The 27,141-nt window shown below is 37.5% G+C and overlaps 2 protein-coding genes across 7 annotated transcripts in view; one reads left to right on the top strand and one right to left on the bottom strand.

Moving 5' to 3' along the window:
- Nucleotides 1-10,636, bottom strand: part of LOC115903690 — a 62,250-nt gene extending 51,614 nt beyond the window's left edge. Inside the window, exon 1 of the mRNA XM_030948334.1 lies at nt 10,442-10,636. Within this exon, the coding sequence (XP_030804194.1) occupies nt 10,442-10,636 (195 nt within the window). The remainder of the gene's footprint in view (nt 1-10,441) is intronic.
- Nucleotides 1-27,141, top strand: part of FAM160A1 (family with sequence similarity 160 member A1) — a 78,527-nt gene that overhangs the window by 31,293 nt on the left and 20,093 nt on the right. For all 6 annotated transcript variants that reach the window (XM_030948395.1, XM_030948391.1, XM_030948392.1 and 3 more), the window contains 4 exons: nt 13,074-13,306; nt 14,687-15,313; nt 20,000-20,158; nt 22,275-22,361. In XM_030948395.1, coding sequence (XP_030804255.1) covers nt 13,205-13,306; nt 14,687-15,313; nt 20,000-20,158; nt 22,275-22,361 — 975 coding nt within the window. In that variant the 5' untranslated portion in view covers nt 13,074-13,204. The remainder of the gene's footprint in view (nt 1-13,073; nt 13,307-14,686; nt 15,314-19,999; nt 20,159-22,274; nt 22,362-27,141) is intronic.

Below are 27,141 nucleotides of genomic sequence, written 5' to 3'. Positions count from 1 at the left end.
AATAAGTGGGTTTAATATTCAAACCATGGTGTTGGAGTTAAGTGTGCCAATGAACCTTATCAGTGGAGTAAAATGTAAATTTTAACTCATTTATCTCATTAGCCTTTAATAAGGCTGTGCTTCACAAATCAGGGCTGCATCATCTGCCGATTATACCCTCTGATCTGCTAAGCAAAATAGCAATCTAATAATAGCCATACGTTGCATGAAATTCTCCCACTGGTGTTCTGAAACACTTCATTTATTTATTTCTTTTCATTTAGGGGGCCTTGATTGTGTCTTATCTCTTCTGCACAATTCCAAAATATAGAAATGAATGTAAGATGAGAATTCATTACTTGTAGGCTCTGGCTTTAGAAGTATTTTGCCAAATAGGAATTTGTGATGGATTCTAAGTCTAAGTGTGTGGTCTGTAACTCCATGAGTGTGGTGCATAGGGATTCTGAGAGTTTCTGGGACAGGTAAGTGGCCAGACAGTCAATGGAATAATATTGACTTGCTGCTTTAATAATAATCAGAGCTCTCCAAAAGTCTGTGGCTCTTGTATTAAGGGAGAAACTGAGCTGAGTAATTTGCCTCAGGCCCATGTAAAAGGAAAGAGAATTGGAGGAGAAAAGTAAAGGAGTAAAGTCTCATGACTTGAGCTCCTCTATTCAAGCAGTTACCATTGCAGCTTGTGATGATTGTTGTGTGCCCTGTGTATTATTCAGAGCAAGTAAAAAAAACTTGAACACATTTGAAGTAATCGTTCTAGCAAGTCCAGTTTTGATGCTTTTCCCCAGGAAGTTGCTCATATAGCATTGTCTAAGTCTAAAGAAACTTGTTCAATTATTGTAGAAACTTTCCAGCTTTGAAGGTTTCTCAATAAATGTTGGTTAGATTCACTGACTGGGAGTGAGCAGGGGTGATTCTGGTGTCTGAGGCAACAAAACTCAGCTGATTTGGTTCAGGTTTGCTTCCATGTGGTCTTTTATTTCGAAAAATTTATACTAGCATTCTCAGATTGAATTTTTTAATGTTTGCATCTCTTTCTAGAGCAACATTAAAGCAGTATTTCAGATACATATGGTCTTCTCATGACAGAAGATGTTTAAATGGTTGCTACGGTGCGAGGGGAATCTGTTTTCTTACCATAGTGTGTTAAACTGATGTTTAAACCTCTTTGTAGTGTGCTGGGGCATGCTAGGAGTGTATTTTAATAGCAACAGCTGCTGCCTCACAGGGGCACAGAGCCTCTTGGCTACTTTTGGGTGTAGATGGAGTATGCTAGTGGTCATCCTTCACAGTGCTGTGTTGTAATTCTGTGTTGATCTTAGTGATGGTCAGGTCACAGGCAGATACATTGTCACAAAGAAAACTCAGCTTTTCCCCCTATTTAGAGAAAACCACGAATTTGTCTCCCAGTCCTACTGAGTTAGAGAATGGAGGGGCATTGCCACAACCCCACCTGTACACATGGAATCCAGTGGTTTTAATTTTTAAGTGTTGGCAACTTTGAGGACTGATTCTTTCCAATTAGGCTGATTGTTGTGGTATCCATAATTGCAGCTGTATGTGCCTTTGGTATTCCTGAAGAGAGGCTTTCATAGGATCATAGAATGGCTTAGGTTGGAAGGAACATGAAAGATTATCCGGTTTCAGTCCTGCCACCATGGGCAGGGACACTTTTCACTAGACAAGGTTGCTCAGGGCCCCATCTAACTTGGCCATGAATACTTCAGGGACTAGGCATCCACAGCTTCTCTGGGCAGCCTGTTCCACTGTCTCACTACCCTCTGAGTAAAGAACTTCCTATCACCTAATCTAAACCCCTCCTGTTGTAGTTCAACAACATTTCCCCTTGTCCTTTCACTGTCTGTCCATGTAAAAAATTGCTCTCCCTCCTTTTTGTAAGGCCCCTTAAAGTACTGGAAAGCTTTAGTGAGGTCTCCCTGGAGCCTTCTCTTTGCTGAACAACCCCAGTTCTCTCAGGCTGTCTTCCTAGGAGAGGTGCTCCAGCCTTCAGGTCATCTTTATGGCCCTCCTCTGGACTTGCCCGAACAGGTCCATGTCTCTCTTGTGCTGAGGTCTGCAGACCTGGGTGCAGTATTCCAGGTGTGGTCTCACAAGGGCAGGGTTTTCTTCTATCCTTCATTAATTTGTCATTAGTCATATATATTTGGTTTTGTGCCGACTTACTGGGAACACCAATTATTTTCCGTTAGTTTTCAGTTAGTTTCTCAAGACACTTGGTTTTATGCAAATGCTTCATGAAGTCACTGGAGGGCTTCCTGGGACATTCTGTGACTCTCAGGACTGAGGATAATGTCTTTTCAGAGTGAAAGTCTGCTTGAGAACAGCAGGGATGTCTGAACTTCCTGACAGTTCTGAAACAGCAGGGATGGGTTTTATTATTGCAGTGGCTGTGGCATGAATCAGTGTGCAAGTATAATGTTACCTGTGGGGCCAGGTGAAGATAAAACAGAACGGAGATGGCAGTGTGTGTGGTGACAGTAGAAATACTGTGAGTTTTGTTTTAGCAGAGGGATAGCTGGGGAATGATGTAACAGTTTTGCATATTCTAAAGTACTTTCATACTGATGCATCAAAACAAAAATTTGGTTTTGACATATGCTTTCTACAATTCAGATGTTGGAAAAATAATAATAAATTTTTAAATTCAGTGTCAAGAACCATGTCCTCAGGAAAAAAGTCAGAGGTCTCACTTCCAAGTGTGCTGTGGTTACAGCTGACAGCTGTTCAAGGTCTGTGCATACAAACAGACTTTCTCCTGCCTCTTTGAACTGCTTCTCTCTTCAGCTTGGGAGCTCTCTGAGGACTGGTGTGTCAGACCTGACAGGATACTGTAGCTTCTGCAGCTCTGACAGCCTTACACAGAAGGACAGAAGTGCAGGTGAGAAGCTGCAGGGTTCCCCAGAACACAGACACTCCCCACTTTCAGAACTGTGCCGGCAGGAATGAACAGCCTGGTGATGGGTGGAACCTCTGCTTTCCCACGCCGGTGGAAGCCTCCATAGGTGTTACAAAATTAGATGGGAGAGGCTGTGGTTTGACTTTTGGTTATCTGTGCTGAGAAGCATTCCTGCTGGGCTGACATCCAACTCTCTTATTTACTAGGCTTTCGATATTGGTCATTCCAAGTGTTAAAAAGTTTAAATGGTAATTAGTTGTATTTTTACTTCAATCTGTTACTTGCTTCACCTTTTAGCAGATACTTTTGTGAGGTTCTGTGTTTTTTCAGAGCACTCCTTTTATAAGATGAATGGTTTTCATTTGCAATTTGTTAGGTTATTTGCCTTCTTTTACTCTCCAGGGTGTGACAGTTGCTAGTTTATCTGCATTCCTTCCTGGACTAGAAAGACACCTGTATTTCTGTTTGTGTTTTCTCAAAGGTTCAAAGGCAAGACTGAAAAAAAATTATACAGAATTGCTATCTAAGTGTCATATTGCCTCAACAATTTTTTTTATTGTTCTCTGATTTTTTATCAGTTTCTTTTTTTTTTTTTGCATGCTGGCAACATGTCTAAGACAGGTGTTGTATAGACTGTATATGTTTCATTTTTGGCCAGTGCATTCATATGTTTCATTATCCAGGGAAAGGCATTCACAGGAATGGGACATGCTGTAATGATATTCAGTTTTCAGTTGCAGAAGACTAGGTGGTGTAAGAGTGTAAAATATTTTCATAGTAGAGTAGCCTTATATGAGGAGATCAGAGACGCAGAATTAATTTGCACTCTGTGTAATGAAAAACTTAACACTGTTTACATGACACAAATAATTTTGTTCCTAGGAAAGCTGGAGAAGCTTCAAGGGAAAAACATCTACCACCTGTATAAAATGCGATGCAACTAAATGGAAATGGAAATATAAATAACATGTAGATTTTTCTTTGATCTAGCTTTTTATGCACTAAACATCATAAAAATGCCAACAGTCAATTTTGGATTTTCTTGTTTACTACCCTATGTATTAAAAGCAAAAAATTTAACCTACATATAGGAATCTATGGTCTGCCAAAGTCCACCCACCATGCAAATCTGTACTAATACTTTTAAATCAGTGTCATTGCAGGGGGAGAGGCTGTTTTTCCATGGAACTGTGCTCATAGGTGTTTTATTTTATTGAAGTTCTTGACTTTGTTATAGGAATTAATATAACATGAATCTTCAATTTCTGCTTGTCTGCTCTGAGTTGGAATGGAAAGGAAGAGGGAGAGCAGTGTTTCTGTGCAGTTTGCTATGACATGAATACCTGGCGTTTTGTGCATTGGGAATGGGGAGCTGGAGAGGTAGGATAGGATTTTGTAAGGAAGTGTTCATTTTGCAATTTTTTACCCCCTTTTGTTCTTCCACCCCTTTGTTCTTCAGTGTACAGTGAGATACAACGATTTGGGTGTCATCTTAAACACTAATGATTATTCAGTGGTTTTGCCCAAGTTTGACAATTGCAAATCAAAAAGAATTTTGCAGGGGCTTTCTCTGTGCCCAAGTTGAACATAATTTAGGACAAAGGAAGTTCACTAGCTTCTAAAGCTTTCTCCGAGCTAAATTGGAAATGTCTGATGCAAACAATACTAGTTCAAAAGTTCTGTAGTTTCTATCTTTTAATTCTTTTAAGGGAGGAAAGAAAGCTGACAAAAATACATTTATGTTTAAAAGTATCAATGCGGTAAATGTAACATTTTGCTACAAGGCCTACCTAGAATGAGGAGAGAGATGTGCATAGGGCGAGATACAAAAATCTGAAAGGTTATTTTCTTATCTCATTAAGTTGACTAAGTTTAAAGGGTTATTTGTGATGGGCTTCTGCTATCCTACAGTGCACTGAAACAGTTGTCCTGAAGCTCTGTAACAAGATGCTTTTGCTCATTCTCTTTGTTCATTAGTTCATCGTGTCACTAACATACTGTTATTTCAGAGTGTAGGAAATACTGTTGACTTGGTGGATAAGTAGCTTGGGGTGGTAATTATCTCTAAAATGAGTGGTTTCAATAACTGTGTGCAGAAGATAAATGACAGATTCAAGTTATCTAGTCAATTATTATAGTCCATGTACTATAATGAACATATTGAGAGGTATAGAAGGGTTTTACTGTGTTATAGCTACTTAAATTTAGATAGAGGTATAAACTGATTTTTTTCCAGGAAAAAGAGAACTTTGTATTGTGAATGAAGTTTTGGGAGGAGAAATAAATATGCTTAATAGATTATGTTAACAACTATGCAATAGCCATTCTATACATAACAGTTTTGATTTTATGGAATATTCTGTCTTTTTCTGGTGCTTTTAGTTTGAAAGAGAAGCATAAAGAGAAGTATCATGTGCATGTGAGCAAGAAAGCCATTCTGTCTGCAGAGTGGAAGTTCTTTTCTCAGTGCAAACTTGGCAACAATCCTTTGGGGAAGCTTGTTGTTTGGTTTCTTTGTTTATTGGTCAAATAATTATGGTAGTCTTAATGGTGTTTTACTGCTGATTCTTGTGTTTGGACTATATTTAGAACCTGCAGAATCAACCCAGAGTTTGGAAATGAAAAAAAAAAATTGTGGCTTCTCTATCATGAAACACAGAATGTTTAGAATATATGTGTATTTGCATTTTATTGTGATTAATGCTGAAAGCACACACGTCTTCTTTAATGCCACTCTGTACACTTGAGAACATTATTCTTGGACTTCTTATGCTTATTATAATGAGTAATTTGACATGTTGTACAAATCACTTGAAAAATCGTCTTACATATTATTGCTATAGTCATAAAATATATAGCTTAATCTTGTTTTCTGTAATCTACATATAATAATTACAGGTATATTGATAACAATTTTCTAGACCATCTTTCTCTTGGGAAGGTAGTATTTCCTGTTCTGTATGCTAGTGTTCTGAAAATAGTTTTAAATCTTCAGAGTATAGAGTCTTCTACTGCTTTGCTGGTCTCATTCATCTTTCTGTCAGGAAGGCTTTCTAGAAAGGCAACTTAATAATTTCCTATGAATTTATTTTATACTTTTAGCTACAGAAACTGTTTTAACTTTCTCAAAAACAATCTAAACAACAAAAAATGTTTCAGCACTTGAGCAAGCACGTGGTTTCTCTAAATTACGAGCATGTTGGAGCTGGGTTCGTGTGTCACACAGGTGTCAGAATTATCTTGGAAAGCAAAATTGATGTGCAGAGGGCATGGGTCACTTTGATTTCTTTCTTCCACTAGCATAAACAGAACATAAAGTAGGTTTTGTCAGATATCTGCTTTCTGATGTGTTACTCCCTCCCATTCCTGGATAGTGATGAATTTTGAAATAAACCCTGTACAGATTCTCAGTAAAGATGGAGACTTTGGCAACAACTTTTTAGCAATAATTCATTTCAATTATAGCAAAAAATTATTAGTCTAGACATAGCATGGGATATTTGTAATACACTATATGTTAAATAATGGAAAGTAGATTCTTTCACTCATGTGTGCTGTACCCTCTGGAGTTGTTTTGTTTCCCCTTGAAACTTGGTATGGAAATACTTGCAGTACAAAGTTTTAAACGGAGATTTGTTTTGATTGTAATGGCTGTCTCACACAGTACAACACCAAATGCCTTGGTCTGTGGTCCTTGGACATTTTTACGACTTGGTTTTGTGTGGAAGCAGTCTTTTCTGGGGTCATCGGTTTTGTTGGTGATGTGGGAATGAGCCAGCAAAGCTAAAGCCTTTGAACTGATTTCAGTGCAATGACATGTGCATTCTTTAGTGTGTAGGTAGAAAAGAACTTTTCTGAACTGCTATTTTAAAGGCCTTTTTTAAAAGTTCAGTTTTGATATCCTTTTGTTTAGTAGCAGACTAGACACCTCAGTCATACTGTGCCACAATGCTATTGGGAATAGAGAGGTATCTACCTTGGATTTTAAGAACCCTAGCTGCTATTTTATTATGTTTTTAACCAATGTAATCTTTGTTTTGAACCACTAATTGTTATGGAATTGTTGCCTTTCTGTAGTAGGCTAAATGTGAGGACATAAAATACAACAGAGAAACAGGTTTATTACATTCTTTATCTCCCATAAAAAGGATCAAGTCACATCATTAGAATAACAACCATATTTTTTTTTCTTTCTCTAGCTTCAGAATTATGACCTAGGGATATGAATATGTAGTTCATTCCTCTTGGGACTTTGCAAACATAGCTTCAGTAATTGTAAGCTCTCTAGTTCCTGTGAAATTGCCTATGTGCAAATGAGTGTGGTAGGTGAATTTACCCTGTGGTGTAACAGGTAAATTGGGCCTTTCCTGAGCAGGTCAAGGTGTCTGTCAAGTATTCCGTGTTGCTTAATTCCTGTTTTCCTGAGTAGTCAGTGCTATTTCTCTGCTTTGGTAACACGACCTTTGATGAACCATCTTTGCTGGGTACACTGTGTGTAATTTCAGCCTAACCCATCAATGCATTTTGGATCATACTGCCTTACTGGCATCTCTGTTCTTTCATTTTGGCTGCCCCATGCAGCAGGAGTCTCCGAGGGCCTGGCATGTGGCTTAGGCCGTGTCCCAGGGCATAGGCTGCCAGGAGTTGATCCTGTTGCTTGCCCTTGAAGCAAGTCTATGCCAGTGTAGCACTGCTGGGCTGGGGCTGTCAGCTGGGCCTTGGGGTGTCACTGCTGCTTGCTTGCTTGCTGTGGAGGAATTGCCTCTGGAGAACCATGGAGTTATGTAATGCTGGAACCTGGACCTCCTAATGTATAATACTGTAGGATTATACAGATCACATTAAGAGCTTCGTGGTAGTCTGATTGAGCTAATGGGAATCTACAATAAATATGTGAGTAGTGTAGCTCCCCAGACATTTGGTAAAAGATGAATTGTGGTTTTTAACTGAAGCAGGCTGACTGTAGATGGGACAGGAAGATTTTTTGTCTCATTATAAAACACACTGTGTGTAGTTTCTCTCATGAGAGAGATCGTTAGGCAGTCTCTGTGGGGACAAGGCGCAAGACATTCTTGCTTTCATGTTAGCAGGTTGGCTTAAATTGTGCTTGATGAGAACAGATTCATACTTTGATTAACTACATTGCTTTAAAATCTGTGGTGTCTTGTTCTCTGGTAGGCTTTTAAGCAGATAGCTTTATTATTGTAAAACATCTTGTCCCACCTACACATGAAAGGCTTAGCATGTTTGCAAACACTGGGTAGAAAAGCTGGATTGAAGAAGGCTGCCTAGATGTGAAATGCTTGCTTGAGGTACACAAAGGACAGGAAAAATTGGGACTTCAGCACTGAAGTATGAAAGGACAAGTGAAGAAGGCAGATAATTGTTCACATAGTTTAAATGATTCCTCTAGTAATCTGCTTCAGCTTTCTTGCTAGTAGAGCTTCTGAAGGTGAGTAGGACTTAATGAAAATGAGGATTTCTTGATGCAGTGACTTTTAACCACTGACAGTTTTGCAGTTGCCTACAACAGACCTGCTGCTCTTCAGTGAACAAGCTTCTGCACTCTTGTGGTGATTGTATAGGATCATTAAGGGTGGGATGTTAGTGTTCTTCACAGGCTTTGCTTCTGCAGCAAAACTTCTGTCATAACACTGTGAATCCTTTTCTGTGAAAGGATTGATGTCTTCTGTTGGAACACTATTGTTAATAAGATTTAAACTCTCTCCCTGATCATAGTCCCTAAAGAAAATCTGACTAATTTGTGCAGAAGGCTTTCTTTTCAATCAAAAGTAAACAAATCCTGAACAAGGTCCCTTTTAAGTTGAAACTAAGTTGAGGCATGCTAAAATTTTTCTCCCAACCTTCCCTCATCCGCTTAGCAGAGACTGCAGAGGTGTGATTGCGTAGCTGTGAGCAAGAGTGTATGATTTCCCTCTGCTTTTTTGAAGTGGTCTCATTTCAAGCCCCTTTATGCTATACTGATCCATGAGAAGGTTTTGATATGTGCTGTTTCTTTCACTGCCATCGAGGCTTCTCTGTTGCCTCTTGCGTACCTGGACTGACGGGGCGGAAAGCTTTGGCCTGTAGAGAGCAAAAGTGCAGTATCTGATAACAGAGGTTTGCTTGTGTTTGTGAATTGTTGAGCATGGCATCCTAATGTCTCAACACAAGACAACCATGATAAATTGCATAGCCTTGCAGCATATTTTATACCTTTTTTACTGTGTTACTGTATTAGGCTGTGTATCTTTTTTCTTTGTTATGCATTGCCTGGGAAACTCCGTCCTGCAAACTTTTTTTCTGCTTTTTTTTCTTTTTTTAATGCCAAAGTGAAGTTTTTGAGATGAGACACTGCACTGTGAGAAAACTTCACAAGGGATTCTCTGCTAGGCTGTTCTTCCTAGTGTATTTTGCAGTAAAATAAGTACTTGTTTTGACTGAGGTGTTGAGCCCTGTAATCAGCTGTGTGAAAAGAGCTGATGGCTTCCAGGCTTCTGAAGGAAAACTGAACACAGATACCCTCCCCTGAGCCCAGTGACTGAATCTTGTGCACTGCTGCTTTTCTTCAACTGGAAATAGGCTGAGTTGTACTAAAGCTTTTTGAAATAGCTCTAGAAGGCATATGTAAGTGGGCTTGACCTTGTGATATGGTTAAACAACTGCTAGATAAGATATGAAAGATTTACCTGCTAAGAAGGTTCTGTTACTGTATAGAAGAGTCCAAATATTAAACTGAACAGATGCTTTTGGAAGTAGAATTTTGAATGGACTGCATGAGAGGTATATTCACACTTGTCAGGGTTATCAAATGGTGGAGTAATAACTTGATCAGAGACAAATTTAGCAGAGACAAAAGGCTAAATGATTGTAAAATTTTAATTATGAGCTGAATAAAATAAATGGTTACTTTTGTTCTTAGTGGCCCCTGAGTTCACTTCTACTTTTTCTTCCATGAATTGGTGTTTTATAAATTAATTTACTTCCTCACCTTTGGACTCATTCTGCTCAGGTTATTTGTGTTGTTTAATCGAAGTGAGATTTAATTCACACGGAACTATGGGATGTTACATTTAGTGTTGCGCATTTGGTCTTGCAAGATAATCAAGAAAACCTAATACAGTAACAAAATCTGCTTACAATGAATGTAGTCTATCTGCTACTGGTATAACTACAGCATGTTGTTAGATTGAAATGTATCTTACAAGATATTCTCTCATCCAATTCAATTACCTTTTTAAAATAGGGATGCTGTTTTTAGGACCTATTCTGTGACCACTTAAGTTGTCAAAAGCTTTTTAAAACACTATTACAGAGTTTGAAGTCTTTAAAGCCTACACAATATATTAGTGTTTTGTATTACTAAGGAAATCCCAGCATCCCAAGACGCTTTTGAAACTGGAAACATTTTCTTCCTTATGGGAATTGAATTGAACATAGAAATATTATTGCACATTTTAGTCTGCCGTGCTGTCTTGTTACTTTTAGATTTGTGGTTTTCTGAACCCTAACCCTGGGTCTAACTCTAACCCCAACCCTGCGTGCAGCAGTAACACCAGCCTTGGGCAGAGCTGGTGGCAAGCAGAAAGATGGGGAGGGAGCCATGTTGTGGCTGTGTCCTGCGTTCCCCTTGGCATGCTGCTTTTGTCTGCTGTGTGCTTGAACTGTCTCCATCTGGAGAGTCTTATTGCGCTGATTTTTATCAGAATTTGTGAAGATAGCCATAGTCTCCTTTGTTATTATTTTTATCACAAGTACTGGAGACTGATGTGAAGTTTCTGATCCTGTGCTGCTAATGGAATTTGTCATGTGATAGGTAGATGTGTAATATTAGTTTCAGTTAAATTTTTAAACAACATGCAATGGCTACATTGAAACAACTTCGTAGTTGTCAAATGACGGAACTCATAAATCGCCTCTGCTTTGTTAATTAACTTCTCTTACTTCACCTTCTGATACCATCTTTAATTACATGTCATACTAGTTTTCCCAAAGCTGCTTGCTTCATGCACGGTGGAGATCTGCTAAAAGGGTGAATTGGGGTTGTAAAGTGTAGGACACTTTTGCCTGGAGGAATCTGCTGGACTTCTCCCCACATGGAAAGATTTCTGTTTGCAGGAGATGCTGGCAAAGAAGAAACAGCAGGAAGTGGGCAGGTGATCTAAAGTATATGTCAGTTAAATATTCCTTGGGTTATCAGCTATGGTATTAGGCAAAGTACTTAGAGCAGGCTTTTTCTAAATGGTGTGTAAGCATGCATCGTGTTTTCCAGTGTTTCTTGGTAGAAATGTTGAGTGCTCAGAGTTGCAAACACATTGCCAGAAGGTGTGCATTTAAGGTATAGTGGTATCGTTACTGAAGGAAGTCATGATAAAAGCACCCAGATCCTGGGTCTTGGGTTCTCAAATCCACTTGCTGCTTTGATCTCTGATTATTTTTGTGTGTGGGTTGTAGTTTTTTTGTTTTGTCTTGCTTTGTTTTGTTTTTTCTCTACAGGAACATCAGTAATGTAGAAATGGTACTACAATTCATTTTCACAGAGCTGTTTAACATGTAGCAGTGTAGTGGCAGGTGCCTTTAAGTAAATGAGTACATGAGCTAGTTCTTACTGGTTGTGCACAATCCTCTCCACTGCATCTGGTTCCAGGTGGTTTATAATCTGGAGAGTAGTTTGTGCCCCTTCATTCTGGAAGTGGTGTCACTCAAACAGATAAGGTGTGCAGGATTTATGCTGGTTGTGCTGGCTTCTCCACACACGGAATATGTTATTTGAAAAAAGGATGGGCTAGATTGTGTTACTTGTATTGTGTGCTTAGCAAATGCACAGAAAATAATACATTGTAAATTGTAAGAAAGAAGCAAGGTTAGGATGGAGATTGAATCTTGAATATATGAAAATATGTGTGTATATATACACAGTGAAGTGCATAACCTCCTTGCTTGCCTAAGAAATCTTAACAGTTGTACCCTGTATATTTTTGAACTCTTTTAAAATGACAAAAGTCACTGCTACTTTTGGGACAGGCTGGATATTTTCCTGTGCTAGCAGTTTCAAGAATATAAATAGAGCACATGTACAGGGAGCAGAGATGTCTACTACAGAGAAAATATTTTCATATTTTAAAATATGCACAGCAAAATCGCTTGTATGCTGGCAAAGAATTGCTGTGTGGGATTTGGCAGCTTATGCTACAAAAAAATTCTGTTTGTTGTTGGGTGCTTTGGGTTGGGCTTTTTTTTGCTATGGTCCCAAAGTGAAATAAATGAAATGCCTAGTTGGTTTGCAAAAAAGAGAATAAAGATGTAAAGTTTATAAAAAAAAGGGTGTGTGTGTGTGGGGGGGGGAGCTCTGTGGCTTAGATACTGGTGTGTAAGGGAGTACTATGTTCTTTTAAGTCTCTCAAATATCTGCAAGATATCAATCTTTGTTTCATTTTAACTTTCCCCTGCAGGTGTGCAACTGCTTTGATACTCATATATCTAGGATATTAAATAATGGATGAATGGAATGTTTCAATGTTTTATCCTCTTCTCATAGTCCTTTAATATGACATCTCAATTTATTTGGCTTTGGATACACGAAGGTTTTATTTTTCATGTTGTTTGGTTTTGTTTACTTTGGTATTGATAGAGATACACCCTTCTATGTGAATATGGTGCTCTACAGATGTTTTTTCATCTGTTTATGATATGGTTTCTGGCAGAACACTTTTAAGAATTTGCAATTCTATCTATTACTGGAAGATATTTTTAAAAATAGAGAAATAACATCTACTTTTTTTACCTGTGGAGTTTATGCAACATTAGTTACTAAGTAACTCTGAACAGACATGGTCAGATTGCAAAAGTGTCATAATGAGAAACTAAAAATGCAGTGATCTGCATAAAATGTTTATTGCATAAACTTCTGTTGGGCTTGTTTATTTCAGTAGCACCTTATTACAGTCACTGATCTCAAAAGTTTGAACATTATAAGCTGTTATCATGAGAAAAAGTATGATCCCTTATAACATGCTTTAAAAAATTCTATCCTCAAACTGAATTAAAAGAAGAAAAGTTTGTGTTCTCTTAAAGACTGTTCTTTTCTGTTGGACACTATGATTTGATGTGCACTGGTACATGTGTGGTACATTTCTTTTTGGTTTTGTTTTCTCTTTAACAGATTTCTGTGGGTACCAAAGCCCAGGACACAGTATCAATCTCATCATGATGCTTGAACATCTGTAGCTCACTGGAGGATTTAAAAAAGAAATTCAGCATGACCTAGTTGGCTTGACCTGTGGAAATTTTATAATGTCCTCTGGAACAAGTATCAGCAGAAACAGGCAGGCTCCCAGCCTGCAGGGTGTTGACCCAGAAACATGCATGATAGTGTTTAGAACACATTGGGCACAGGTAATGTTAATTAGTTTTATTGATTGAAGTAAGCTGCATTAATACAAATTTGCTTCATTCTTTCTTTTGGGATAATCCTGAATTGCTCAGGAACAAATGTCGTTTCATGCAGAATGTAGTAGATGACACTGAAGTATTTTTCGAATGCAAAGATAATTGACCTTTCAAGGTATGGTTAGCCTTTACTAATCACACTTGGAACTCTGGATTTGCATCTAAATGGGAAATGGTAGGACATGGTAATATCTTATTGAAGGCCTAGATCTTCTTACTGACTTTCCTATTGATTCATTTTGACTTGCACCCTGTTGCTGACTTGTGTGCTTCTTTTCCTTGTGCTGGGTAAGTCTTGCTTATCCTTTTAAAAGTAAATTAGGTGCACAGTGCAAAGCTGTATGCACTCTTTTTTATTATGGATAGGTGTAGATTATACACTTCAGCATATTCTAAAAATTGTTTGCATGTCATCAGGATTCTAATTGCTTTTAAGCAAAGATGTTTTGCTGTGAGCATCATAAGTTCTTGTTTGCTGCAGTTATATTAATAACCTAACAATTTAGATAAAATTGATTTCTGTGCTGCTGTTCTTGTTGTTCTTTGGCTCTCCCAAGAAACCAGCCAGACAAATGGTGCTGTTTCTGAGGTGTTCCAGAGTCAGAGGAGCTGTTGTTCAAGAATCACCTTTTCTCACCTAACTAGTGATGTGTCTTATTAGGGGAGCCACTGTTCCTTTAGAGTTTTGTGGCAAAAAGGCTAAAGGCAATGGGTTTTTTTGAAGACAATGAGCTTTATTGTTTGCATGCACAACAGAATGTAATTCATTGTTAGAAGTGCTGGTATGACTATTATTACTGTATTGAAAGTTGCAAGAGTATGTGGGTATCAATAGCCACTTGGTATCATATAAAAGGTGTCAAGCAAAGAACAGCGCTGTGGGCTGCTACTACTTTTATTACTGCAAATCATGCCATGATATTGATATTCCTGTGCACAGTTACTCTGGCTGGAGAACAGCCCTTTGATTTCAGTCTTCCATGACAAACTTGTTTCAAACATCATGGAAGCTCAATTTCTGAACACTAAGGAAACCTAATTTATCCTTATTTGAGAGAACCCCTGGTTTTCAGGAATAGGATAAATGACAAATTTAGGTGCTTATTAAAAAAGGTGAACAACAGCAGTATATTTTTGTCTCATACATACCAAATGTGAAACTTTTGGGTCTTGTCTGTCAAACTTCCTAAATTTGAAAACATAAAAAGACTTAATGCTTTTTGTTTTAAAGAATTTTGAATTTTATTTTTCCTTGTAGTGATGGGTCCATGTTTTTTATGATGCATTCAAGTGCCTTAAAACTGATCTGTCTTTGTTTCTCTTTAGGTTCTGAAAATTTTAGAGAAGCATGATCCTTTGAAAAATACTCAGGCAAAATATGGGGCAATCTCACCTGATGAGGCCAGCACTGTCCAGAATTACGTGGAGCACATGCTTTTCTTATTAATTGAGGAGCAAGCAAAGGATGCCTCAATGGGGCCTATTCTGGAGTTTGTGGTCTCAGAAAACATCATGGAGAAGCTTTTCCTTTGGAGCCTACGGCGAGGGTTCACCGATGAGACAAAAATTGAGCAACTCAAAATGTATGAAATGCTTGTAACCCAGTCTCACCAGCCTTTGCTGCATCACAAGCCCATTTTGAAGCCTTTGATGATGTTGCTGAGCTCCTGCTCCGGAACAACCATTCCAACAGTGGAAACAGAGTTGGTTGTCCTCTTGAGCCAGCTCTGCTCTATAATAGCCAAAGATCCCTCCATTTTAGAACTGTTTTTCCACACTAGCGAGGACCAAGGAGCTGCCAATTTCCTCATTTTTTCCCTGCTGATTCCCTTCATCCATCGAGAAGGAACAGTAGGCCAACAGGCCCGGGATGCCCTGCTTTTTATTATGTCTCTGTCTGCAGAAAACAACCTTGTTGCAAATCACATAGCAGAAAACACCTATTTTTGCCCAGTAAGTTGTTCTTATTTTTCATGGTCTTCAGCGCTAAACTAACTGTCTTTCCTGCATTCTTTCCTCCTTTTCTGTCATTTTTGGTAAAGAAGTGTTGCAACACATTTGTTTCTGCTAACACCTATTTATTTCATAAATGGTAATGCTGTTTAAACCATCCCCAATGCCAAACACAGTCTTGCTTCTTGTTTCCATACTTCTGTGCTTTTGGGCCAGCACAAATGTTTTTGCAGTCACACAGTGAATTGAGTTGGAAAACTGATGGAAGTCAGAGCAGAACGTAGTGGGAGGGAAATCTGTTCTATCTTACTGTGAGGCACCTTTGAGATTCTGGGGCTGAAGGGAGTGAGGAGTGAGGTGTCCTGAGGATGGTTGTTTCAGGTGGCAGCACAAGCTTCAGCTGGCTGTGCTTCCCACACTGACATTAGTTCAACAGCTCAAAAAACAAGTGTGAGAATACTGAGTGTTACAGAAATATTATAATTTTTTCAAGATAAAAGGGATATTTGCTCATTGTCACAAAATTGGATGTTTCTATGGCTGTCTCAGGCTAACCACCATCTTGCTATATTGTTCTCTGTTACAAAACTTGGTAGCACTGTTGCATTGTTACACCTGGCAAATTGATCTTACTACATGAATAGAAGACCTTTACTTTCCTTGCTGTTAAGTAAGTAATCTGATTTAACTAGCAAAGCTGTGCTACTGCAGTTTTAAAGCTGAAGCAGACTGGAATAACAACACCTGCTTTCTCATGCCTTATCACAGTCTGAGATCTGCAGTGGGTGTGTTCCAACCCAAATGTCATTCTGTACAGAAGTTGCTCTCGTGGGTCAGTTTTTGGATGGATTCTTTTATATTCTGCATGGCTTGCATTTTGATTTAAAATCCTGGAGAAATGAAGTGGAGGAGAGTCTTACATGGCTACTAAAGCAGAGAGCTTTAGAAGAGAGAGCACTGGAATCCCTGCCACTGCTTGACAGCTGCTCCAGCCTTAGATTTTCATTTATTCTGAGATTGCTTTGAGCAGGGCAGAGCCACTTTTGTAGGGTAGGTGAAACAACAAAAATTCTAAATGGTTTCTTTTGTCAGTTGTAAATATTACATCAATTTGAGACTCCAGTTGACCTGGTTTAATAGATACTGCCAAAGAATATGGTGTTGATTCTCAAACTGTCCCCAAGACAGATACCGTTATTGGATCCATGCTATAACTTCCATAATTACATTTTCCAATTAATTAAAAAAAAAAGGCAACAAAAAGCCAGCCTTATTACACTGAAGATAAAAGCCAGCTTTCAACAGCAGGGAGCCATGACTGACAGTCATTCCAATTAGGAAGGCTTCTTGTCAAAATGTGCTAAAATCAGACTTCTCTGAACAGTAATGAGGTTGGCCTAAGTCTATAATAAGACTTTAATGTAATGCCATGTATTTCGCTTACCAGCACAATATCTTTTTTGAATTTGAGTTGTGATGATCTGAAAAACAGATTTTGTTCTGATGGAGGATTTTGTAGATGTCAGTGACATTGCTGTGTATCACTGAAATCAGTGCAAATATTGCCTCAGGTACTCTGCAAAACAGTTAATGCAGTCCTGTGTTATTAGCAGAGACATTTTGGGTGGCACTGTGTTGATGTTATCTTTTTTTCTGGGGATGAGTTGGCATGTAGTGTTTTCTTTACCATGCCATGCCTTATTGCATAATATAGGTATCCCCATGGGGTGGGATCTGGCCATAAATCTCTGCTGCCTCATGTACCCAGATCAGTGTTAGATCTGTGCCAATGTGAACCTTCCTGTTTTTTGACATAAATTTGGTTAACAGCTTTTTAAAAACTGGGCTGTCCGTAGATCCACAGTATTCAAAACTGTAGCTGAAGAAACTGTAAGGAAGGAAAGAAGAGGACAGTTTGCAGTGGGTTACATCACTAACAAATGTTTTTAACACAGAATGTGTGGGCAAACTATTTGGTAAAGTTTTCTGATTTTACACCAAATAGCTTTATCATATTTTGATGTGAAAGTTTTCTGGATATGATTGAAGATACTATCTGTTCAGCATTATAATAATAAAAAAAATGTTTCTCAAGAATTTTGAGCAGGGTCACATCACAAAGTCCTTCACAAAACTTTGTAAATACCTTGCAGCTTAGGAAAGCCACTGTTACAGCAGAGGAGGGATGGCTCTGCAGTGTCTTTGAAAGGTTGTGGCTGCAAAGAGAGAGAAAGACTATGGATGTGGGAAGAGAGAGAATTATTAAAAGGAAATAATTGTACAGATAGCAATTATTTATGCATTAACAACACATTATACTCACATAATATGCCTGGGATTACAAATCATGTAGTCAGTGTCTTCTGTGAGTCAAGAGAAAGTAAATAAATCAAAGAAACTGGTTTGTAGAGGGGCTCATGACTCAATGGTGAGAAAGAAAATGCTGAGGATGCTTGTAAAAGTAGATGAGCATGTAGGGCTGACATGACAAATGCTAGAAGAAGTTTAAAAGGATGCTGCTTGCGTAAAACAAAAAATAAAACCAATCTTGCTTTTTCAGGATGTGAATGCATTCATTTCCTTCCCTTTCAGATTATTTTTTTCATTAATGTTTCATTACTGATTAGAACTCTGTTCTCTTGGTAATTTCTGATGGTAACCTTATTTATACTATACACTTCATGAACATTTTAAAGTATTTTTTATCTGAAGAGATGAAATTGCTTCCTGTGGCTACTCTGTCTCAGTACTTAAGAAACATAATTCCACAGAGCCACTTGTATTGTACTTCATAACAAAAATAAGAGGTTCCTAAACTTTACAGATTTTAGCAGCTGCATCTGTCACTTCTTACTTCAGTAAATCTGACAGACTAAAGAATGCAAGACTTTGACTGATTGTGAGTTCACTGCTCCTTTTAGTGGAGAGTAGTATGTTTTGTTCAAGGTCAGCTTCTTGCACTTAAGGGCTAATACCCACATGAAGGAGAACTGTGGATGGGACACAGCTCTGAGAATCAGATTGCATACTGAGAGGGTGTGTTTGTGTTTATGAATAGCAATTAAACTTTAAGCAGACAATGGAAAATCAAGTGTGCATTAATTAAAAGTTCACAAGACAAACAAATGTCAAATTCTCTCATTGTCGGAAGCCTGGGTTTGTGAGAGTAAGTGTTTATGTGGGTTATGTATAGGTAGTTCTGTATGAGCTTTTTTCTGAGCTCTTCTACTGTAAGAAAGAAAAAACCTCAAAGACATTCTGGTTGTAGAAGAATGAGATTGTACAAATAAAGCTTTGCTCAATAGCTTTAGCTTCTCAATTTTTTAACATATGTCCAGCTTTGTCCTTCATCTAGCTGTGTATATAAGACTGTGTATATGTCATACTGAAGTAGTCAATTTCCACAGTATTCTCCCCCCCTTTAATATTTGGCTTACTTACCTATGCCAGAATAAATCCATCTTCAAAATTATGTGCATTAGGAATAAAAAGTATTCAGAAAGACAGACTTTGTCTGACTGTATGGATTAACAGTTACAATTGCTTGTGCTTGTGTATGACCAAAACCTGATCATTGTCTGTGAACCCTTGGTCTTTGATCTGGACATTGTCAACTGTTTGCTTTCCAGTGTTTTAGTAGATAAGATCTGTGTTTCATCTGAGCTTTGACAGTCTAGCCCTGTAGATGCCAAGTAGCCATTTGTAAGAGGAAATAGAGTCTGTTGAATGAAAATTAAAAAGATTTCCATTGGGCTGAGTTATAATGTTCCCATTAAAATAAGAATCATCTTAAAAAATTATCATGAAGTTCTGTGAAGTGATCTCAGAAGGATAAGAGTCCTAAGTAATATTTAGAAAGTTTCTGGCTTCAAATAACTTTTATAATTAAAGAGTGCATTTGAAAATACTGTACTCTAGATACATTGAGCAAAATTTAAAAACCTTTTTGGAAATATGCTTTCTAAATTGTAACTAAAAATGCTCTGTTGTTCTTTGGTGATAAATTCTACATAAATCACCTGTAAGGCTTAATATGACTGAAATAATTGATTAAATAATAACTGATTTCAGACTCTTTTATTTTTCAGCATCCCTCCTTCAAATAAATAAGTTAGGAAAAAGGGAAATTATGAACAGTTAAATTTACTTCTTTAAAAGTAGATTCAGCTGACTCTAAGTGCCTGGCAATCAAAGTCACTATGTATCTGTGGTCTCAGTGGGGCTGAACTTCATTTTTGTTGATGGGGCACCCCCTCCATTTCTGATGTTTCATATTTCTGAGTGACATGACTTCATACATGTTTGAGCAGTGACATTTGAATCACTAACAAAAGACAAGCTGTAGATAATGGCGCTGATGGCTGTTTCTAAAAAAACTGAAGGAAAGCACAAAATAAGTTTAGAAAAATTTAAAAAGAAATTATAACTTTAGATTAATAAAAAAGGACAAGATAACCTGATCTTCTCCATCACTTTCTCCTAAATACCAGATCTTGAAAGAAGCATATTATATGGAAGGCTCTTTAAAATATTTATGTCTTCTGCCACAGGACTTTTTTGAAAGGAAATTAAATTAATCTTAACACTTTCTTATGTTACTAAAACTAATAGGAGAAACCATTTGTGGTACTGCCATTCAAGCAGATGAAAAGTTAACTTATTTCCTCTTCTGTGTCTAAAATACAGGTGCTAGCAACAGGACTAAGTGGCCTCTATTCATCTTTGCCTACAAAGCTGGAAGAAGAAGGAGAAGAATGGCACTGTCTGATGAAAGATGACTGGCTTTTGTCACCAGCCCTTGTACAATTCATGAATTCCCTTGAATTTTGCAATGCTGTGATACAGGTAACTGAATGGAGTTAGCCTATTCTTTAGAAGTAGTAGTAAGATACAGCTCCTGCAGAAGCTTGTAAGTCATAGAGTTTATTTATTTTTGCTAATGGCATGAACTATTTAAGTTAGAATGATAGGCTGTGTATAAAATGAATGCCTTGTGCTGTCTGTCCTGGTTATAAGGATGAACTAATATATTTTATTTCAGGTGCCAAATGTTTCAAATGAAAGCTTGATACTGGGAGCATTTTCTGTTAAAAAAAAAAAAACAACAAATGTTTACTGCTTTTCAATACCACTGGTGATCCTAGAAGTAAATGGAATGCCTTTACATGTGGGAAGAAATAGGGTTTATATCTGTATTTGTTTAAGCACTCATAACAGGGTACAGAAGAAAATAGTCTGTTTTGCCTGTTGGTGAGTACAACATAAAGAAAGTCCTCCAAGCAGAATTATTTAGGTCTCCTCCTAGAAGTATAAATTCATTTTATATTGGCCTATTTTGAATCTATTCTGTTCTTCTTTTCAGGGAGCTTTGCTCCCTTACTTTTTTTTCTGATTTAAATGTAAAATGAAATTCTTGTCTTTATATATTGTTTTTAAGGCTTGAATGCTTGATAGAACCCACATCCAGTATTTCATCAAAACTGGATCTAAATTCTATAGAAACTGTGGATTTGTGTTATTTGAAGAAATGTGCTGGATAGGATTGAAAATTTAGTCACATTTACTGTTCAATAAAAGATATGTTTCGGTGCAATGCGTGCGAAGTACAGTAAAGGAACTGATTGACTATTAAAGCCTTGAACAAGCAAAAATAATAGTAGCTGTCATTGTTCAAATGCACTATGCCAGGTTTTTAGCATGCATGTTTAAACATGAAGAGGAGACAATATTAATTTTGGTGTCTAACCAGAGTTATTCTACAGATCTACATTTGTAGGAGATCATAATTGATACCTTTATCGTAAAAAATTACATAAAGGGCTCTGCAGAAAAGGTAAAGAATGAATTATTTTAAAAAAACACTGTTCAAATAGATTCAAAATGGTTAAGGATATCAGCTGACGTGCAGAAAGAGCAATTTCTGACTGTTGCTTGATTGTGTCTGTATAGTCTTCAGCTGACTTGAAAGCTCAATTACAGTAGGAATTTTTGCTTTGCACATGGACTGGTCTGTGTTCACCCAAAAACTTTGGCCAGAGATTAGAAAGGAACAGGGTAGCCAAGACCTCTTGCCATTTACTGCTTTTTCCCTGGACCACAGCATAGGAAGGGGCACTCTTTTTCTTCCTCTTACCAAATTTAGAGTTACAAGTTAAAGGAAGTCTGGTAAGAATTGCAGGTTGGAGAATCTATTGGAGGCCATTTGTAGGCTGTGACACTCCTGTCTCTGTGAACTTCAAGCATAATATATTGGTTTTGAAAGCTTCTGAATAGAATTTCATTTTGCTTTTACATACATGAATTGATATGTTTTCATTGCAAAGACAAAAGGAATGTTTAATTATAAAAGCAAATTTTTGGCCTCTAATAATACTTTGGGGGAGTTTGTTTGTTTGTTTTAAAGCTCTTAACCATCCCATTGAATGAACTATGCAGGTGATTTTGTAATTTCTGTTTGTTTTACAGTGGCTGGGAGAAGGGCATGTGAACAGTGTATTCTTACCCCATAGCTAGAGAGTGCTTTGATTTACCTACTCTTGAACTATACGAAAGCAGCCGTTCTGCTTTTCTTTATTGTAGAAAGACAAGTTAACAATGGCAAATCCACCTTGAAATGACCCCAACAAGGTTGCAGGAGTTGAATTTAGAATTTCAGATCTTGCTTTGATGCATGACTGTATACACTTCTCTGTCCATCCATTCATCTTTGTCAGCATGCAGGAAGATTGAAAAGCCATGTCTCTGAGTTTGGCAGACTTACTGTAATTAAAGGTGGTGTGTGTATTTCTTTGTAGAAGAAACAGTTGTTAAGAACCAGAATCATATCAAATGCTGGTGAGAAGGACAAACGAATGTCTTATTAAATGGAAAAGGGTTTTGGTAGTGAATGATAGCATTCTGTGCCCTGTCTTTTAAATCTCACTGGAGTTGTTATGTGTCTTTCTCTCCCCCACCCTCTTAGGTGGCGCATCCCTTGATACGCAACCAGCTTGTGAATTACATATACAATGGATTTTTGGTGCCAGTGATGGCTCCTGCACTCCATAAGGTCAGTGATGTCTGCAAGCATGGCAAAAAAGTATAATGGGAAAAAGTATTATGGAAGAGCTCTGTGTAAAGATACTATCAGATATAATAATAATAATAATAATAATAGTAGTAGTAGTAATAATAATAATAATGATAGTAGTAGTAATATCAGCTGTATTGTCACTAGTGACTTCCATGCAATTCATTATGTTTCTAGACTAACTTTCCACCTTTTCATTCCCTATACTTTCTTAAGCAACATATTTGTATTTCTGGAAATATTTAAAATTCTTAAGTGTAATGAAGAACCAAAATGTTTGTGTTGTTCTAGACCCACATATGATCAAAAAAGCAGTGACATATTAGACATTTCATCATGGCAGACATGTTTCCATGAGCATTCTTTTCGTAAATGAATATTTTTCTAAGGGAAGATGCTCACAAGGAAAATATTTAGTAAAGAAATATTATGCTAGTCTTAGCAAGGTTGCTGTAGTTTTGTAGTTCCTTATCATATGGGGTAGAGTTATTTTCCTAAGTAGAGTTTGGTATCAGTTTTCTAATGCATTAGAGTGCAATTTATGTTACTTTGAAGAAAAATAATTCATTTTTTCTTTGAATTTTAGGGTTTATCCTTTGCAAAATATGTCACCAATGTTAGTGAGTTATGTGTTTACTTTTTTTTGGTTAGGCTGCAAAAAGCTACATTTCCAGCTGTTGCAGACTATGTCAATTATGTCCGTTCCCCATCCCTGAAAGTGTTAAAGATCAGGTTGGATGGGACATTGAGCAACCTGGTGTAGTGGAAAGTGTCCCTGCTATTGGAAGGGGAGTTGGAACTCGATGATCTTTAAGGTCCCTTCCAACCCAGATCATCATGTGGTTCTGTGATTTTATGAATTAAGTCTTCATTGCCCTGAAAAAGAACATTCCTTTTGAGGAGAAAATGTAGGAACAGCTGAGAGTAAAAATCCACAAAAAACTTTCAGAAGCAAACAAAAAAATTAGTTTTGTAAGGTCTCCTTATTCTCACAAAGCCTACCAAGCACAAAGCATTGCAACTGTTCCATTTTCTGGAGGACAGTGAAAGTACCCTGCTTTCTTGTTCACAACTTGTTTCAGTAGCACTCTTCATGGTAAATAGTCACCAAGAAAGTCATAAGCAATGCAGAGTCTTTCCCAATGATTTGGCAGACCTCAAACACTTGGGAATTGGGTGAGGGTTGAAGTTTGGCTGTGATCCAGATCAAGGCTTTAGTCTGTCCTGAGGTAGTTCACCTCCTTACCTGGCAGTAATTTTTTCTATTCCTGTATCTGGACTTAATCCCTTACCAAGACTGGGAATTAGAAGTGAAAAGCCTAACCAGTTTCAGGTCAAGGTTATAGATAATGAGGGAGATATCAGAATGGATTCTAGTCTTAGTGAGTACTACTTTATCTCTGAAGTATTTGAGATTAACCTTAGATTGTTTTGAATACAACCATACCTCTGAAAGCCATTCTTATCAGTCAGTAAATCTCCTGATCTCTTATTGGGTTGATTACTTCCCTGTTATGTTAAATAATTTAGAGATGGCTGTTGTGATTCCTTTTTTCCTTTGATGAAAATTTTGTTGATATATTCTGAAAGTGTGTGAAATCATATTTCTCTTGAAAATGGGGATGTTGGCTGCTAACATAGGTGACTTTCATAGCCTAGATCTTTCTTGAACCCTGATATTCTGGTTGGTGCCTTGTTCTTCCAATAATAAACTTTTCCTTGGTTAGCATTAAAATTGACTTCTTCATAGTTAAAAATTAACTTCTTCTGTATAAACTTCAAATGATTTTAATGGAGAAGATGGATTGCACCATCTAGTGGATCTGATACAAGGCTCTCACATCGGTGAGACCAAAACTCTGTAGCAAAAGGAATTTAGTAAGTTGAGGCACATTGGACCTCTTCAGTCTTTCTGTCCTGTGCTCCATGTTAATAACAGGAAATAAATATTTTGCCTTCTTGCTTTTGGGGCACATGTCTATGCAGTATGATAATTATGCTGCAACAGCTCTTTCATACATTAAAATTATTTCTAGTTGCCATTGAAAACATTAATACTGAGGGGAAGAGTGGACTTTGAAAACTGTATCTCCCTTTTGAGGACTTAATGTTGTAATTAACCTTGAGGTTAATAAAAAATTGGAAAGGACTAAAATGAGAGTCCACAAGTTTCATGACAGTTTTTAAAACAGAAGTTCTTTCATTTAGCACAATACTAAATGTATCTTGATTTTTTTCTTTTGAACCGACTGAAGTTCGTTTGGTGTCATAAAGTCTACTTGTGGCTGAAGATTTTAGTTTCAATTTAGTCATTCAGTTTGGATTGTTCTGATTCATTCTGGCTTGAGTTCAAATACAGTGTGTAATGGAGCGTGGTATAAATACCTGATGAGGAAGACAGATCAATGCAAGGTTAAAGGGTGGTAGGAAGAGATGAGGATAATTACTGGCACATCTTCCTAAGGTGTTTCTATAAATCTTATTTCTAGAATTTAACTGGTGTGGAACAGCTGCTTCTGATAATTCTTGGTGATAGGATGGAAGGAAGTCAGTCAGGCTGTCGGTCTGTCTAGACCTCATGTAGCACACTGGTCTTAACTGGCTCTGCTTTAGAATGGCTTGGGCAGGCAGACTACTACAAACCTGGTCTTTCTGTACTATATTCCAATTTTTCTACAAGAAGTATGTTCTGAGGGAAGAAATTGCTCTGCAGCAAGACACAGACTAGCATTGTTTATACAAAGACAGATCCAGTCAAGAATGGGATTGGACTAGGTATCTCCAGAGGTTCCTTCCAACCCTAGTTATTATGTGATTAAGTACTGTGATGTCTTTAATGTATTTTATCATCAGGTCTCCATCCCCATTTAGCAGTGAGCATGCATTTTCATGATCTTTTTTTTGCTGTTGAAGCTCTTGAGCTTCAACTGGCCTTTGGGTTTCCTCATCCTTTCTCTGCATATTCAGCCACTTTTTCCATAGTCCTCTTGGGTCGCCTTTCCATGCTTCTGTCTCTTCACGTTTCAGACTTTTTAGGAGCTCTTAATTAATCCAGGCCTCTTACCTCCTTTCCTTGATTTCCTTCTCTTCTCCCAACTTAAAACATCTGACTATCAAACAAGACTTCTGGTAAAAGTATCATTAAAATTTCAGTAAGTAAAATTTTATTAAAAATTGTTTAAACTTTCACTGTGTGGTTCAAAAGTTTAAGATATGCTTATGTGTGATCTTGAAATGTTTGTGACATTTATGGAACCATATAGTAAGCTATGCCTTTTAAAAATTTTTGCAGAACTTCTGTCTCCCTATAAATACTTACTATGTATGCAGTTCACTGTGTGAATGAAACAGTATGAGACTGTTGAGGATGGAGATGTTTCTATGAAAAAGTCTGGGGGTGGGAAGACCAATATATTTTTCTTGGTGTGATTTTTCTGGTTTTATCTTGGGAAGCTAGTATGGAGTTGAAAAAAAGAGTTCTGTAGTTCAGGTTTTTTCCAGTTAAGGAAGTTTCAAATTGATCAGGCAAGCTAGCTAGCTTGAAATAACCTGTTTTTCACAGTGAGCTCTGTGCAGGTTATTTTTGTAGCAGATTAACTGTGATGTGCTTAAATAACCCAAACATTCTCAAGCTTATGACTCCCTAACTTCATTTCTCAAAGATAAGTATCCTAAATATAGCATGTTCCTGTAGCCTAATTTATACCTTGTCTGTCCTAGTCTTGTCACTTTGTGTGGGTTATCCCACCTACATGTGTAATGAGCGATTGACAAGCATGTTCCTATCTCCAAAGCTGCACATTGCTGAATGGCTAGTCAGAGCCCAGATTTGTATTATGTAGCTGGGCATGTGCATTAGCTGGCTGTGCTGGAGAGCCCTGCCTTGTCCTTTGGTTGTCTGGATGTTATTGTACTTTTTACAGAAGTGTTACCTCTCTTACTTCTGACACAGGAATTGCTTGAGACATCAAAAAAGTGATTCAATGAAACTGTTAGCAAAGCAGGGGGGAATGCATGTCTTTCTGCAAGGTCAGAAATTCATTTGAAAACAGAGGAATAAATGGTTTGTCTGTAAAGATACAGAGCTAAAGAAAATGTTAATTTGGTAGTTTTTTCCATTGTTTAATTTTTTACCCAAACCGTCTTTTATTCTTTCTGGTGTGAGTGTCTGGGATTTAGAAAAAATTAAGACTATCTTACAGAAATTGTTCTTAAATTAAGACTGGTAACTTCTGATGGCATGTCAGTTACAACTTGAAATTATACAGCTCTGTATGTTCTTCCTTATATTTTGATACGTAGGGAAAAAAATACTTGGGAGAAGGTATGGTTCTGTTCAGAGAATGGTACAGAGCCATACCATTGGATTCTGTGACAGACTTTGCTGGCTATTTCCTGCTGCACTTTCAAAACTAACATTGAGCTCTATCAATAAAATACAAGGTCTTTTGGGGCCAGATTATACAAGGGTCTAAGTAATTGAGTAAGACTAATTTTCCCCTCAGTTGAAACCTCATTGAAATCCCAGAGTGAATCCAGAATAACCCTGTTGAAGTGATTTTTACTGGTTCTGTTAGGGGCTGTATTGCCTTATTTTGGTCTCTATGTAGTTGTTAGTATACTGTGTTTATTTACCTTATTCTTTTAGGTAGTTACAGCACTTCTGTAGTAATATAAGTGAACTTCTTTTCAGAAGATCTTGAATATGTATATATTTTGCAGTCAAAACCATGTTCTAGATAATTAGGAGCCACACTTT

Source organism: Camarhynchus parvulus, chromosome 4 (assembly GCF_901933205.1).
Source record: "Camarhynchus parvulus chromosome 4, STF_HiC, whole genome shotgun sequence".
NCBI classification, from domain to species: Eukaryota; Metazoa; Chordata; class Aves; order Passeriformes; family Thraupidae; genus Camarhynchus; species Camarhynchus parvulus.
The sequence above is the reverse complement of the archived record's forward strand: the minus strand, read 5'-3'. Positions and strand labels throughout refer to the sequence as shown.